The 15,699-nt window shown below is 39.3% G+C and overlaps 1 protein-coding gene across 2 annotated transcripts in view; it reads left to right on the forward strand.

Moving 5' to 3' along the window:
- The window catches only part of LOC136884913 (exportin-4), a 194,185-nt gene that overhangs the window by 51,489 nt on the left and 126,997 nt on the right, over positions 1–15,699 (forward strand). For both annotated transcript variants that reach the window (XM_067157224.2, XM_067157225.2), the window contains exon 7: positions 13,727–13,851. In XM_067157224.2, coding sequence (XP_067013325.2) covers positions 13,727–13,851 — 125 coding nt within the window. The remainder of the gene's footprint in view (positions 1–13,726; positions 13,852–15,699) is intronic.

Raw genomic sequence — 15,699 nt, forward strand, 5'->3', positions numbered from 1 at the left:
CCTGTATATGGATCTTCAGTTCTTCAATTATACATATATGTAAGATCATTATGTATCTTAGTAAAAACTGATGATGATGATGATGATGATGATGATGAAGCTTGTTGTTTAAAGGGGTCTAACATCTAGGTCAACAGCCCCTAATGGTACAAAATGAGACACATTGTAATGTCAATTTAAAAGTTCAAAATCATCCACTGACCAGAATAAAAAAAACAGGATGATGATTAAGAATGGATGGATATGAATTTAAAACAATCAGTGGATCCAGTTCAGGAACTATCATAAACAATAGTATTACTGAACAAGGGACTGTTTCTAAAGCACAATCCTGAATCGAGGATGCGTGTTGTCTAAAGGAGTCCAAAATTCAGGTCAACAGCCCCTCATAATGGTACTTACCGCTAGTAAAGTAGAACCATGGTATTTGTCATGGTGCGGTACTAATCGGAAATAGTGTAGACTCACGGTGTTCAACACATTATGGTACTACTCACAAGTATTCTACTTTGTACAGGTAACAAAGATCTATGGTGTTTCTCACATAATGGCGCAACTCATAGGCAACGCAAACCCATGGTGTTCCTCACATAAGTGAATTAATCACGGGCGCCGGTATTCCCATGGTGCCGCTGATATAGTGGCACTAATCACAGGCAACGCCCAGACACGTGGTGTTTCTCACAATGGTACTAATCATGGGTACTGGAAAACCCATACTCTCACCTTATGTTGCTACTAATCACAAACCTATTGTGTACCTAACAGTGGTACTACTCGCAAGTAAAGGCGACCCATGGTGTTCCCCACATGATGGTACTAATGACAAGTAGTTTCATGGTTCTACTACAATCATCCCTTCGTCACCCCTTTTAGTCACCTCTTACAACTGGCAGGGGATACCGTGGGTGTATTCTTCGCCTGCGTCCCTCATCCATGGGTGTGTGTAACAAATATTTGGGAAGAAATACTTTTATACTGCATCTACATCATAAGAAGTCATGTTGTCATAGCAGTATGCAATGAAATAAGCATAATTTACTATATTTAATGTTAGTTTATTTACATTTTAAGGGATATATGGTAATAATAACAACAAAAGTATGCAGTAAAAAATGAATATATGGTAATTTACACATCATGAGCTATTCCATGGTCATTAAATTACAAAGCAGAGGGTATGAATAAACACGAGTACAGTAGAACCTCGATTATACGTTCCCGGAAACGTTTTCCCGTATTATCCGTTCAAATTACGTGGTCCCGCGAGCATCATAATTAAATCACGTTGTAAAAATCCCGCATCATCCGTTCCTCGAAGAAACGATTTCCCATATCAACCGTTCAGAAATTTCAGTCCCATCAACGCTAAATCCTCGATCACGCGTTTTTTCAAGAAACTGTATCTCACGAAAGGCATACTTAGGGACCTTGGTGTTAACGTCCAGTCATTACGGTAATTTGAGGAAGCGGAAAAGCGATCGGCGGTGAACTTGTATAAGGGACCATCTTAGCATCGCATTCGGGTGTTATTGTTTAGAGAATCTAAATCATAAAGCAGAGAGTGTCCACAACAATTGGAAGGAGACAGAGCGCATTTCGACAGCTCTACTTGAAGACGGAACGAGTTTCGTCAAATGTTCGTACTTGCAAAGCGTCTGCATTATGTCCGCGGTTACACGTTTACTTTTTTTTTTTTTTCTGAGTGTATCACCGAACAGGTTTTCGGCACTTCCCTCATGGCACTCTGTAGTCACTGAGCTTTCAGGTAGGAATCTACACTGCTCCTTCTTAAGTGACACAAATTTAATATAGGTATTACTATTATCGTAGCCTATACAATTACGTTATCGAGACCTGAACAGATGTTGCACCTTACATACATAAAGCCATGGGAGGTTTTGGGATTGCCTATTACTGTTTTGGTCCTAATGTAAGACTAGGAATTTCATGTTATTGTGTTAAAATGTTAAAACCCCAGTCGTTTCATTTGCGCACGTTACATGTAAAAACCTTTGCATCATTTCGCACTCGTACCAACTTGAACAGCGAGCGCGTTTTCCAGCTGAGCTCAAGGTCGCGAATAACCTTAAATTCGGAAGTTTTGATGATATTTTTTTCTCTTTTCAATGTAATCGTGATTAGTGACGGACATAATTGAATATAATGCATTCGAAAACTTCAGAATCGATACATTCGAAACAATATTCTCGAGTTCAACATAACCTTTAAAAGTTGATGTAGGCCGTAGGCCTAATTTGCGCGGTACAAGATTTCCACAAACTGACTACGAACAGTACCTAGGTACCGGTGACCAAATTACAATGGAAGATTTAAAGAAAAAGGGATTTTACCATCATGTTGGGCGTTTTTTTATCCAATGTGCTTTATTTTATTAGATTAGAGAATTGAAAAATACTTGTGGTCGATTGTTTGGCTTGATGTTATTAGGTTTTTCGAAAAGTTTCACCGATCAAAGTTGCTGACCTGAAAGATGTTTTCAGAGGAAACCGACAAAGTTTCCCCGGTAAAACTGAATGTAAAGTTGCAAGACTTTTAAGCCGCGTTCCGGTAATTAATGTTTGAAGCCGGCCCTGCGGTCGAAGTTGCCTGCCTCTCACCCGGGGGACCAAAGTTCGATTCCCGGCCAGGTCAGGCATTTTTACCTGGATATAATAATAGTTTTATTGCAGCCAAATGGCCATGTAAGTAAGTACATTAATTCTAACATTTCCACATAGGTCTCATTCTTCTGAACAGAATTTAGTCAATGATTTCCCTCTGTTAGGACATGTTAAGACGTGGTATCTATCACACTCACGATCGCACAATTTACACATGCATCCGAATTCAGGTTCATGAAATGTTTTGGTTTTGCAAAGCTTAAAGTGAAAGCCATGAACAGCCAATCTAATTACAATATGTCTTAATTCGTAGTTCGCTTCCATCCATCCCCGTGTTGTCATAGCATCTGTTACATAGAAATCTAACCAAATGCCTTCTCTTTTCTGCTTCAGTTCCGTAAGTAGTCGATCGTAATTTGTCGTGGATGGTAGTGACATCTTGAAGCGTAGCTCTTCGATCAGGAAAGATTCCCTTGTCAGAACATACACAAGTCGAGATAGTGTATACTTCGAAAGCCCCAGAGCTCTCTTTAAGTATGCGGCTTTGACTTTCTCTATTCGTCGTAGACTATTAATATTTAGGTATTCCCAGACAAGTTGTAGACCATAGGTGATTATAGGCACAACTTTAATATTGAAGAGCTGTATCGCTGCTTTAACTGACATCTTACATAAATCTTTGATTTCATTCACTGCTTTAAATGCCAAGATAGTCCTATTCTCTATGTGTTTTGTGAAAACATCACCTCTGGTTTGGAATATGGCTCCCAGGTATTTGAAGTGACTAACCCTTGTTAGTTCTTTACCATTGTAATGGACTCTGTCAGTCACTGCTGATCTTCCCCCTTTTCTGAAAATCATGTGGACAGTCTTTTGGTCATTTATGCTGAGATCAATTTCATGTGCCCATGCTGCCAGAAGATCAAAGGACTCTTGCAGGTCCTCCAGCCGTTCTGCAGCGAGAACCATATCATCTGCATATACATACAACTTTACACCATCCTTGATGCATCGCGTCACATCCAAAGTGATTATTGAGAACAGAAGAGGACTTAGAGGATCTCCTTGTAGTACACCATTGGTCTGTGCTATTGCATCTTATATTGATGTGTTATCCTGTATAAATACTGTATTGTTGGAGAGAATGTTTTTGATTATGACCGTCAGGTAGTGACTCTTACCAATTAATTGTTCCAACTTTGTCAGGAGTATGTTCCTATTGAGCATATCGAAAGCTTTAGAGAAGTCAACAAAGATTGCGTGGAGCTTTCCACCTGGTACTCTTAGTGCTTCCTCGATATCTTGTTTTAAACACTCCACCGCTTGCAGGGTAGATCTACCTCTTCTGAAACCAAACTGTTGCTCTGGTATATATTGATCCACAAGTGTTGTTAGCCTGTCAGTGAGAATTTTGGTCATTACCTTAAAAAGAGTGCATTCGAGTGCGATACCTCTGTACGAGTCTGGATCTCCCATGTCCCCTTTGCCCTTGTATACCATTTTGATGTAGGATCTCCTCCAGCTATCTGGTATTCTACCTCTCCGAAGACATTCGTTCATCAAATAAGACCACGTTTCTTTCAAAATTGGAGTCACCGTTTTTAAATGTTCGTAGTAAATCTGATCAGGTCCACAAGCCTTTCCATTTCCCATGCTGTGTATAGCGTTCTCGATATTCATTACAGTTATAGGCAAAAACTCAGTTACATCTTCTAATTGTGTCTGTAGCGGTTGAGTATCTTTAACCTGAAGCACTTGACACATATGTTTTTCCCAGGTTTCTATTGGTATGTCCCTAGGGAATTTTGGTTTCCTTGGGTTCAGTATTTTATAAGGATGTCGTTGAGCAACTTCTATCTTCTTTATATCTAGCATTTCTTGGTACTCTTTCTCCTGTTGTTTTATTAGCTGCTTATAGAGCCTGCGAGAGAGTGTGTATATTTCAAGGTTTTCTGGAGACAGAGAATTCAAGGTAATGTGTAATTTATTCAGCGTTTCTTTCCTAGCAGCATAGCAGTCTGAGTCGAACCAGGGCTTTGCTTTCCGTTTGTATGGATCTGTATACTGTATAGCCTCCTGCATCTGGCGGTCTAATTCTAGAACAGCTTCGTCCAACATACCGTCCCTGATCAGTTCCTGTACTATTTCAAAATTTGCTTCTTGTATTTTGGCAGAGTCAAGTGTCCTTGTGGGGTAGAGTGCTGGCATTTTCTTTTTTCCATCTTGCAATAAAAGATTAAAGTTTGTTACTACTGGCAAATGTTTTCTGATAGCAATAGGGATGATCTGTTGGTGCGTTGGATGGATGTTTTGGAAGTTCGTAAATACAAGATCTATTGTACTCCTCCCGTTATATGCTACGTATGTAAACTGATTTCGCTGGTTGATTAATTTTAAGCCTTCTTCTTCCAAATATTCCATCACACACACGTAGTTTTAAAATCTGGCTTGTCAGTTCTACAATTCATATCACCAGCAAGTAACAATGGTTCATCTGGGTCCAACTTGTTTTTACCTGGATATGAGGGCTGGTTCCAGGTTCACTCATTCTACGATTACCTTTAATTGAGGCGCTATTTAATGGTGAGATGGCGACCTCGGTCTAGACAGCCAGGAATAATGGCCGAGAGGATTTGTCACACTGACCATGCGTCACCTCGTAATCTGCAGGCGTTTGGACCGAGCAGCGGTCGCTTGGTAGGCAGAAGGCCCATTGGGCTGTAGTTTGTTTTGGTTTAGGGATGTTTGTCAGATTTTAAGTATACATATTTCTTTTTTGTGATGTGTAGCCAAATTGTTCATGGTTCATTCATTCCCGGATTTTCCGTTTTCCCGTGTTGTACGTTTTTTTTTATGGTGGTCCCTCCAAAAACGGAGAATCGAGGTTCCACTGTACTAGTATTTAAAAAGCAAAGTCATCTCCGTCCTCCCGATGGTATCACCACCTTGACGAAGGCAAAATACATTTTGCCGGGTGTTTTGGATTCTTGCGTGATCAAATGATCCTTAGAGCTACACCGGCTGGAGCATATGCTCCTGGTAGGGCCACACAAGCCGGACAGGTCTAAGGTGATGTTCCAGGCTAAGAGTGATACTCTGGTCCTCCAGGTTGGGGGTTGGTGCGTGGGGCTTACAACTTCACCACCACAAAACTACATATTGTTCAGAAACCAAATAGAGATAACCGGACGGTCCTAAACTTACGATGACTAAAGCGTGCTAAATGACAACGATATGGATATATCAGAACATTTAATGTGAGAAGTATCTTTCAGGCTGGGGCTAGTAGAAAATTGGAGGAGGAATTACTTAAATATAACATAGATGTGGCAGCATTACAGGAGATAAGATGGAAGACAATCGATGTGGCAGATGTACAGCACTACATTTTGTTCAATAGTAGCCTATATGGTAACGAAGAGAAGTGGAAGGAACACCGAAAAACTCCAAGTGGATGATTACACCTTTGAAGCAGTATATCTAGGCTCAGTAATAATGTCAGAAAATAAAGTTGAGACAGATATTGTAAATCGTTTTAAGGCTGCCAACAGATCCTACAGAGCACTGTACCCTCTTCTGAGAAGTAAAAATTTTAAAACTGACTCTCTACAAAACAATAATTAAACCAGTACTTATGTATGGGATTGAGGCATGGGTATTGACTGAGGCCACAGAGAGAAGATTAAATGTGTGGGAAAGGAAAGTACTGAGGAAGATATTTGGTTTGGTGATGGAGGGAGATTTATGGAGAATCAGAACAAATGAAAAATAAGATTATTGTATAAGGAGCTGGACTTGGTGACCTCAGTCAAAATGAGAATAAATTGGATGGCTGGGGAAAGTGCAACGGATGGAGGAGGGAAGACTTCCATGGAAGGCACTGACAGGGCACCCTGGGGGCAGAAGGAGAGGTCGACCCCGGATGAGATGACTGGAGGATGTGGATACTGATCTGAGGACCTTTGGAGTCAGGAGATGGCGTAGGCATGCTGAAGATCAGGACGACTGGAGAGCTGTGGTCAAGGAGGCCAAGGTCTTTAAAGGACCGTAGAGCCATGGAGTAAGTGAAGTCATCTCCGTACAAGCCATGAAGACCATTGGAAGGGTGAAAGGTAAAGGCTTCCGCTATCCATAACTTTGGCACTTGGTGGGGTAGAGTGGTTAGCTCAATATTCAGATTGAGCACTGGAACTTGCTCACTGACTTGAAGCTTGCAGACCCCAAGTTCTTCCAGCCAGGTGACACCGAGTTATTAATAGGCCCAGAACATTTATTTTCATTATTGAAACTTGGTTGCAGAACTCAATCACCAGATTATCCTATTCTTAAAGACACTGAACTAGGATGGATTATTGCTGGAGACTACCACCAGAGGGAAGAAGAATGTCTTACTCTAATCACATATTTCTTGAAGCCACAGGAGATGTTAGACACCCAGCTACAGCAGTTCTGGGAAATACAAGAGCTTACATCCCCAGTCATGACAAGAGAAGAGAGAGCCACAGAAAGGCACTTTACAGAGAATACCACTAGGGATTCTACAGGTAGATTTATAGTTCGCTTACCCCTCAAGCAGAAACCTGAGGTTCTGGGAAACTCCTTCAATCATGCCATGTCAAGACTAACTCAACTAGAACTGCGTTTCAGTAGGCAGCCCTCACTTAAGCACGAGTACTAACTTTCTTCATGAGTAAGAAGCCATAGGGCAAATGGTTAAGGTCAGGGAATGAAGGTGGTAGCTGTTATCTACCCCATCATCCAGTTTTTAAGCTTAGTAGCTCACCTACAAAAACAAGGGTTGTATTTGTTACATCTGCTAAAATATCTAACAATATTTCATTGAATGATATAGTAATGGTTGGAACGACAATACAAGAGGATTTTTACTCTGTTATTCTAAGTTTTAGAATGCATACCTTTGCCTTCACTGCAGATATTGCTTGAAATATATCGGCAAGTCATGGTTCATGAAGATGATAGGAACATTCAGCGGATTATCGGGAGGGAATCAAATTAAATTTATTCCTTTCAGAATAGCATTAAATCATGATAAATGCACATGGTACATCTTTCTTTCACCATGCAGTTAGGTGGCACACAGGCTGACCAGGCTGATGCTAGAATGACGATGATACTCCGTCATTTTTAATGTCTTTATGAAAAGAAGCCCAACATTCAGCTTGCAAAACTTTGAAGAAATGTTCCCCCTTGAAATTAGTCCAATCTAATAGGAACCACAGCCTTCAGCAAAAGTGCTGAACATATTTTTTATGACTTGTTTTCAGCTTTCTTCTTCTTTCTCCTCTGATTCATAGCATGGCCTTCATTGTGCAGAATCTCATCAACAATATACTTGGTTAAAAAAAAAAAAAAGAGAAATATTGATATGCATACATGAAAGTAAACAGCATTAGCCTACCTAAAGTTATGTTTAGATACTACTGTACTTCTTTAAGTGACTGATTCATATGACACATCTTTTGCACCTCATCTTTTGTTGAGTTTTGTGGTGGAGCCACCCCAGTTCTGCCTCACCATGACTATAAATTAAAGGAAAAATAAAAATAAAATTCAGTAACAACATTAAATATAATTCAGTAGTAGAAAATATTCAGTCTATTATAATTACCACTAATTGATCCTTCCTCCATTTCGTTGTCGGTTGATGCTCCACAAGCTTACAGTGATATGCTAAATTATCCATCACAATACGCAGGGTCCTATATTTCTTAATCCTATGATTAATTGTGTTTCCACCCACATCTGAGATTTCTCACTGTTCATAGCACCATGATAATCTTGACTTCTCTTTAAGTCTGTGGCAAATATCAAATCAGCACCTGTAAGAATTTTGAGTTTTAGCATGAAGTTATTTCATCTTTTCCCTAAAAATATGAAACCACCTTCTACACGGATATTAACAGACAAAAATTGAAATTTTTGTTGAATGATTGAAAAAGATGTCTGATTTTAAGTGAAAGCAATTACAATGCAACAGTCACCTGATGATGAAGTTAATGAATTGCTACTTACACTACTCTATGCTAAAATTTATCATGTATTAGTATATCTAGTATATTGATAGTGGTTTAACATCAATATGGTATATCTGGACTAGAAGTCTATGATCACTTGTATTAATGATATTACTATAAACACTATAGGTGGGCCGGCGTAAGGTTGCACATGACAGCTGCGCACAATGTTGGTCACATTGCAATGGCACACGAAGCGATGTTGCCGCCATAACAACAGCTGATTGCATGACACGTGAGTTTTTAAAAACATGGGAGAAACGTTTTTAATATCACAATACAAATGAAATCGGCCGACAAAAATCGAACTTTCAACTCACGGATTATTCAACACATAAAATGATTCGAGATAAATATACTACGAAGTTCTCATTATCGCCATGTTAGAAAATACGGAAGAAATCGGCCGATAAGGATCTCACTTTAAATACACCAATAAATGTTAGAATAATATACACCGGTGCTAACACAAAATGTTTCCAGTAAAATCTATAAAATTTACGAAAATTCAGAAACCTTATGTTCATACCTGATACCCTCCAGATCACTGCCATCACTACCGTCGCCTTCGTTGTCATTGTCATCGTCGTCTAGGCAGATCATCAAGTCCTGACAGTCACTGATGTTTGCCATGTATTGCCACTGCCGAGTTAATGAATGCTGCGACATGGCTAACTTTTTTCCTCTACAAAGCCGCATCCATTCGAGTAATACTCTCCCGGAACAGTCCTTCCACTTTAGTAACTGCGAAGGACTTGTTATTAGTGCGTACGTAATGTTTTACTTCACCCCATACCGTACCAACTCAATGAGGTTGAAGTGACAGTAGTACGGCGGCAACCTAATAACCTTGTGCCCTTGTTCCTTCGCTACCTCGTCGACTAATTTAGTCATACACATATGCGCTGGGGTATTTCTTTACTGCAGCCATTCCACTAACAGTTCTTTACGGGCGCACGAAGTAGGGGTCTTGTCCATTATTATGGAGTGGTAAAGTGCATTGTCCATAACAATGACAGAAGGGACTATGAGCTGTAATAATCGTACTCGTGTCTTTGTATTCCATCAGCTTGGAAATAATTAATTCCTGTTATAGGAGTTGGCTTAATTCGTTTCTTTCCCGGAGTGCTGTGAAACAAGTCCCTACTATCAGCCCCGTTTCCGCTACTGCTGTGTTCCCCAGTCCCTTTGTCCTTCTGTTCCTGGAGGCCAAACCCTCTCTGAATAACAGAACGCTTTGAAAGCCCTAATGTTTGACATATGCGTTCCACAACATGATCTGCAGGAACAGAGAGACGGCTATACAAGCTTACGAATTTCCTCCCCCTCTCGTAAAACTCACGAATTCTCCGCACTAATTCTAATGCCTGACTATTAAGGGACACTCCACTTCGCGCTTCAAGACCATGTTGTCATTTCCAAGACATTGCACTGCATTCGCTAAAATAAAATTTCACAATTATCTCACAATGAAAACAAAACTTTCATAAACGCGCGAATCACACCCGACCACGTGCTAGCGGCGACAGACAAAACGGCAACACTTCAATACAGTAGTCAAGCTACTTATAGATGGCACCACTATACTTCCCATATTGCCACAAACAATCAACTGAAAATAGTTCGTATTTATTTTGTGGCTCGCTTAAACCTTATAATTTTTTTAAAATGTTCATATTTGTGTAAGCAAATACAAATTTATAAGCACTATGCGGAATTAAATACGAATTAACGTGAATAAAATGTGGAACTGTATCTGACATTAAAAGTAGTAGATTGGTGATTCTGACTGACGGGTGACGTTCTTCATTTGATTTTTTTAGTGGTGCCAACATGACTTACTACTGTCAAGTGCAACCTTGTGCCGGCCCACCTATAATGTTTAATACTTTAGAAGAAATGTAACTGCTACGAATACTAAACCTATATCAAGCACTAAGAAATAGGAAGCTTAGAAGGTGTGCAATAGTCAGTTATGCACTGATTCAGGTGGAGAAGCGAGAGGAGAAGTTATTAAAGTATGAAGGCTTTCACGGCCGGTGTCAATATAATAAAAATCTTCCGGGCTATTATGCCGTGGTCCACTCCTCTCGCTTCGGGGTACAGGAGAGCGTATTGACACGACGCCACAGAAGATGACTACCGCAGCAGTAGTCGAAACGTCTGGGAGAAGCGAGAGGAGTGGACCATGGCATAATAGCCCGGAAGATTTTTATTATACTGGAGAAGTTGTAATTGAAGTGCATCTCTAAAGTTAATCGTTGGCCCAAAGTGAATAACTACAGGTTTTTTTCATAACCAACAGACCCCTTAACAGTGGTGAAGTCAAATTCAAGAACCACTGATAGAACGCAGTGAAACAACAGATAGGGAATCTGCCGTTGCCCTAAATGCAGATTGAAGCTGTGAGTTAAAATGCCACTTGCTACATCAAGCCAGTCAATTTGAATCAATCGGTCAATCATCACTGATCTGTATTAATGATATTACTATAAACACTAATGTTTAATACTTTAGAAGAAATGTAACTGCTACGAATACTAAACCTATATCAAGCATTAAGAAATAGGAAGCTTAGAAGGTGTGCAATAGTCAGCTATGCACTGATTCAGGTGGAGAAGCGAGAGAAGAAGTTATTAAAGTATGAAGGCTTTCACGGCCGGTGTCAATATAATAAAAATCTTCCGGGCTATTATGCCGTGGTCCACTCCTCTCGCTTCGGGATACAGGAGAGCGTATCGACACGACACCACAGAAGATGACTACCGCAGCAGTAGTTGAAACGTCTGGGAGAAGCCCAGGTGGCAGATATTACCTTTAAACAGATTAGAAATCTGAAATGAAACCACGTTGTGATAATACACATGAGCAAATATATTACATACACATATGCCGTAAGTCTATAAGAATACACGAAGGCTGGGTCTGTAAACCGTACCGACGTCAAGACAAGACATGTTTAGGTTAGGTTAGGTTAGGTTCATAACGAAATATTTTCCATTTCAACTGATTCTCACTGTCAGAATCTTATCATAGAAACAAAATTAAAATTTAAACGAACACTTACCCCCAATTAATTGTGAAACACTTGCCATAAGGTCCATATCACTACGAGTGATAACTCGTCTTCCTTTTTCAATACCTCGTAGCAATCTCTGAATTGATTTTTGTAAAGGACCTAACGTTGCTTTCCTTTCCGGAGGAGTTCTTGCAGATTTTTCCTCCTTCTTAAACATTCCCATTCAAATTCTGTACATAAACATGGGACGAAATGGAAACGTAATTATTAAAATGATGTGTTCATCATTTCACACAAACTATGTTATTAAATGCATTATCCGAACATGCCACAATTCTACTTACCTGGTATTAGCCAAATAAATTTACAATCCCACAGAAAAAAAAAAAAGTGCTTTAAATATTCTCGCAAATGTACCACTAGTGATTTTAACAGTAATACAGTGGTAATACGTAATTCACGCTAGAACTGTGACTGAACGTTGCCAACGTGCCAGATTAACGGTAAATGTAAGGCGTCGTATCGGCAAGTATGGTCCCTAAACCGTGTGGTTACCGATACTGAAAAAGACCCAACAGCACGAAAAGTAACTATAAATCAATACCTTAATATTACAGGGGAGAAAGGGTAAGGTTGCACCCTTAGGGTACGTCCTTACACGGAGACTACTATACAGATGAACAATGTGTAGTTTGCCAAGCAGTCCCGTTACTGCAGTGGTGCCGCTTTCACTTCTCAGTCACTGCCTACAAACTGGTGATCAGCCATTGAAATAGTAGATATTTTCACAACTGCACATTTCACTGAAAAATAAATAGAAAACATAATGATTACAGAAAACTTTCATATAATGATGGTGGTAAAATTATACCTTTTTTTTCCCCCTTCTAAATTTCCTTTTCAATATTAGAGTTGGGAAAATTATGCAGGTAAATACACTAATACATTTTGTTTACTGGATTCGATTTTAATAATGTTATTTGCTTTACATCCCACTAACTACTCTTTTACGGTTTTCGGAGACGCCGAAGTGCCGGAATTTAGTCCCGCAGGAGTTCTTTTACGTGCCTGTAAATTACCGACACAAGGCTGACGTATTTGAGCACCTTCAAATACCACCAGACTGAGCCAGGATCGAACCTGCCAAGTTGGGGTCAGAAGGCCAGCAACTCAACCGTCTGAGCCACTCAGCCCGGTGGATTCGATTTTAGGCAGTGTCATCCTGTTTAGCGTATTTTGATCTATACCTAACAGAACTAGCATATTCCTCCCCTCGAAAGACACATCGGATAAGGACAGTGTATAATCTAAGGTTATACACAAATACTTCAGATTACAGAATTGGTCCAAGTTCGTACCATACTTATACGGTATTTCTAAGTACAGGCTGACTCAAACATCTGCTAACATTTGATGAGGCAGTACTTCATGGAATATTGGAGGTCGAGATATAATAATTGAGACGCATGATTGGCATGACATGGGGTTTTATTGACACTGAAATAAAGTAAACAGAATGACCAGCAGATGGCGCTGGACAGCAACACGTCAGGTACAAATGGCCACACACGCTTGACATGACATGGGGTTTTATTGACCCCAACAGTGAGTGCACAAACAGGCCAACAGATGGTGCTGGACAGCAACACTTGAGGGGTGCCGCATTCAACCCGTGTACGGTATAAAAGGAGCAGTCATGAGAGAGAACGACAGGTACACCTGCAATCGCGGCATGTTGACGTCACCAGAAAAGGCACTCTTAGTGAAGCTTTATTTTGGTGTCATAAAAAACCCCATGTCATGCCAATCATGTGTGTCAGTTATTACCTCTCTACCTCCAATATTTCGTGAAGTATTGCCTCGTCAAATGTTAAGACTTTTGAATCACTGTGTATAATCACCTTTTATCTTGTCTTAACCTTGACCCCTCCTATTGTCAATTCATGTTTATTTAATCATCCTCCCACATTTTCACCCATTAATAAAAGTGTCTTTGTCAGTATATTGTCACATATATAGCTTATATTTGTCTTTAACTCCAATACTACTGCCCAAACGTCTGATTGGAGTTTTTGAGTCAGTCTACGAGTCGGAGCAGTCGCCCGCCCTTCGATTGGGACCACACTGGAGAGAGGTTATCCTAGACCCGAATGTCATCAACCTCTTCTTCACGGTGAGTACTGGTAATGTCATAAGTTCTATAGGCAGGCCGACTAATGACCACGATACACAACTATTGCCTGTAGGGTGGATTTTGATGGTTGCCCGGTAATTGTGCATTCTCTGTCTTTTGAGGCGACAATCCAAAGATAAAAATCAATATTTTGGTCATTTTGGTGAATTTTTTTTAATGGTTGAAATTGAAGGGATTGAGTTTCTTTTTTCATGTCACGAAGTTATTCCGCTGATTTATTACAGTAATAATGCTTTGTTTGCCAATTGTAATTTTACATTTAAATCCCATTTTTCTCCCATAATATTCTGCCAAGTGTAACAAAATTTGTGTGGTATATGTATCACAGCTATATTAAGAAACCTGCTTATGGAATTTTTGATTGCAGATTTTTTTCAAGTAGTAGGGATTTTTAAGTCCAAAATTGCAGAACGTAAAAATTACGCAAACTTTAGTATGATATATCTCTATATAAATTATGTACAGAAAAATCGATTGTAGTGCTTTTAAAAGAAGTATTATCTACCTAATTACAAATTTACATTAATATGTTAATTAAAATTACATGGAAAAATTGAATTGAAAATTTCAAAAAAATTACTTTGGAAAAACTATTAATTGTATATGAAAGAAATGTTTGTGATATCTCTACTTTTATGTAGGCGACATCCCACAAAGTTTTGTGAAAGTCCACGCATTAGGTAAAAATATATTTTTATCTCTTTCTGTTCTTCCCAGATCCTGCAGATTTTTGTTTACTTCCATCAAGTCACCATGACTTGGTCTTCCTCTTTTGCCACTAAACGAGACACTGGTTGGTCAATCTGGCATGATGCATACTCTAGACGTGACCATAATATGCTAGGCGTCTCTTCCTGGTCACGTCCGTGATTTTTTCACAGTATTTGTAGAGCTCTTGGTTGGGTCGCCTTTTGTATTCGTTCCCTTCTTAGACTGGTCCTAATATCTTCCTCAATATTTTTCTCTCCTGGACTTTGAGCTTGACCGTGAGTCCCTTCCTGTTGAATATTTGACATTCTGGAACGTATAAGGCTTCAGGGCAGATGAATCTTGTAGTGCTTCATTTTAGTGTTTCGAGAGAGAGACTTTTCATTGTAGGTGTTCGTGGTCAGTTGGTATGCCAGTTCTAGCTTATTAACTCGAGTTGATAATGCTACTCCTTCGGAGAGATTAGGTGCCAGCCATTCTCCCAGGTACCTGTTGGTTTTAATGATCGTTCCTTGCTCCTGATGCAGTGAACAAGGAATTTCACTGACCGATTGTTGTTGTTGTTGTTGTTGTTGTTATTATTAATATTATTATTATTATTATTATTATTCTGCGTGAATAGCTCTCTTAGGACCACACTGAATCAATATTTGTTGAGCTTTCCACCTTGCCCATTAGTTCATTTTCATCGATTGTTATAATTTCTGTTCCTACGACCAAGTACGTTGTGTTGGTTTCTTCTCATCTTCCTCAGAACCTCTTGTGAGAACAATTTTCATGATTACATTTCTCATTTGGTGATCCTGATTCAGTGAGGTCTTTCTCTTCTTGGTTATACCATTTTATTATTTATTTATTTATTTTATTTATTTATGTATTTATTAATTAATTAATTAACTATACAATTCAAGGATGGTGAATGGAGAAAGGGCATGGTCCCTCAAGGTACATTAAAATTTACATATTAAATAATTTCAGTGATTGACTACAGAATGTGCTTATGTACAACTGCCATATTTATATAGAAATATTATTTACATAAAGTTATTCACAGGTTCAGTTATATATTATCAAGTATAATTACTTACACACCTGCGAATCCCCATATATACTTGAGCT

The sequence above is a fragment of the Anabrus simplex genome, chromosome 13 (genome assembly GCF_040414725.1).
Source record: "Anabrus simplex isolate iqAnaSimp1 chromosome 13, ASM4041472v1, whole genome shotgun sequence".
Classification (NCBI taxonomy): domain Eukaryota; kingdom Metazoa; phylum Arthropoda; class Insecta; order Orthoptera; family Tettigoniidae; genus Anabrus; species Anabrus simplex.